This window comes from Varanus komodoensis, unplaced genomic scaffold (assembly GCF_004798865.1).
Source record: "Varanus komodoensis strain SLA01 unplaced genomic scaffold, ASM479886v1 scaffold4, whole genome shotgun sequence".
Lineage (NCBI taxonomy): Eukaryota > Metazoa > Chordata > Lepidosauria > Squamata > Varanidae > Varanus > Varanus komodoensis.
In genome coordinates this window covers 10,828,831-10,830,773 of record NW_025335941.1, presented here as the reverse complement: position 1 = coordinate 10,830,773, position 1,943 = coordinate 10,828,831, and the positions used below count along the sequence as shown (strand labels likewise).

Genomic DNA, 1,943 nt, shown 5'->3' with positions numbered 1-1,943 from the left:
ATAATAATAATAATAATAATAATAATAATAATAATAATAATAATGTTTCTACCCTATGACTAAATCTGACTCCATCTGAGGGGCATGCATAAGCCTACCAGCCCTGTCTCTAGTATCTCCGGGAAAAGCATCCTCCTTGGGAAAGACTATGACTAAGGACTGTGTTTCAATTTCAATTTCAGTTATAGTAATTATCTCCAGGTGTGCATGTACACATGGAAATCAACACATAGCAATCAACTCATGCAATTCTTAGCAGCCTTTGTTTTCCATATTTGCTTTCTTGTATACACTGGCTGGGCAGTGCATGCGCTCTTTTCTGCAGTGCCTGGCCACCCGCTTTTGATGGGTATTACCTCAGTTGCTGCAAGATGTGGCAAGGCAGCCCTGCTGCTTCTGAGGGCCCTGCTTTGCACAGTCTGTCGACTGACTCCCTGGACCTCTTCCCCAAGGGAGTGCCCATAGGCACTGCTATCCAGAAAACCCTAGTGCTCTTAACCGAAGCCAAGGAACCCATCGAGACTGTAATCTAAGCACTTTGCCAATAGGAACTCATTCCCCACCAACATCGCATGTGCATGCTCTCTTGAAATGATTGTGCTCTTTCATTCTTCCCATGCCATGCAGTGAGAGTTTCATGTAGGAACCCCAGAACCAGAAAGGATGAGGCAGTCCAATACATGCTACTGCGTTGCCTTCCCCCACTCCCAATTTACTTACCAGGCAAGAGCAAGGGAAAACCTGGCCCTCTGAAGGTAACTCCGCATGTCTCCCTACGAGGCATTTCTCATCCACAGAGATTCAGCAAAGCTAAAAGAAATGGCTTTCCAAGGGATGGCATGTGCCAAAGAATGGAGGAGAACTATTTAACCCCCTGTCCCCAGGTTCCACTCACCTCTTCCTGTGAAGCCATTACTATCAGCCAAGCTGCTTGCTCTTTGCATTATAAAAGTTAGTCCACTAGGAATCCTGGTGTTGGATCTGCTGATATTTTTGTCGAGCTATCCAGAATTTCTGGCTGAATCATTGTAATGGATGTCATTATGACTGGCGTCAGTGTAATTCAACCTGCCCAGAGGTATCCGGTAGCTGATGGTGGCATTGCTCCAAAGACCACGAAGGCAGCAATCTTTTTAATTAACTGTAATCAGGAAAAGGAACATCGGTGTATTTGCAAACACATTCAGCAACCTCACATGTGGAGAAGAAATGCAGTAAGGCTATATAGTCTGCATGTAAGAAAAGCAAAATAACATGTGAGTGACTGTCAGTACTGTTGACTGAATGTACAATGTTGTATAAAATATTCATTAATACAATTAAATATTTTTTCTGAAAAGTGCAAGAGATATATGTTGACCTTTTCTTTTCAGGCAAAACATATGATAGAGAGGTCCTCCTGGCGCCATCATTATTTGTTTTTCGGCACCAGGCTAAGACCTTTTTATTTCAATGATATTTTAATAACTTTTAATATCAGTTTATAGGTTTTAATATGCAGCCAGGGTAGATCTGGATTTTATCTGTATTATGTTTTATTTTATTTATGTAAGCCATCCTGGAGCTATGCGATGGGATGGCATACAAATGCTCTAAATAAATAAATGATAGTGGTGCCTCAGTTGGGCAGAGTATCTTCATTAAAGGATCATGCCTGGGGGTAGGAAAGAGCATCTTAAAACATTATGATTAGATAAATTGCCAGCTCAATAACAGAGAACAGTTGGGCTTTCAAAAATACCAATGAGATAACAGTGGGTTGGTATTCCATTAGAAAGAAATCAAAAAAGAGAAACTAGGTCTTGGTGTCAGCAGTGATGCAAACACATTGCAGCCTAACATGTTTTGGAACAATATGCTCTTTCTTCAGTGGCGGTCCTGTAACATCCAAATTCAGTTGCCCTAAAGGTGCAAGTACGCTGATGCAGCCTGTTCTCATAATT

At 41.5% G+C, this 1,943-nt stretch overlaps 1 protein-coding gene across 1 annotated transcript in view; it reads right to left on the bottom strand.

Moving 5' to 3' along the window:
- The window catches only part of TMPRSS3 (transmembrane serine protease 3), a 17,054-nt gene extending 16,141 nt beyond the window's left edge, over positions 1-913 (bottom strand). Inside the window, exon 1 of the mRNA XM_044441729.1 lies at positions 896-913. Coding sequence (XP_044297664.1) covers positions 896-913 — 18 coding nt within the window. The remainder of the gene's footprint in view (positions 1-895) is intronic.
- Between the last annotated feature and the right edge of the window lie 1,030 nt (positions 914-1,943).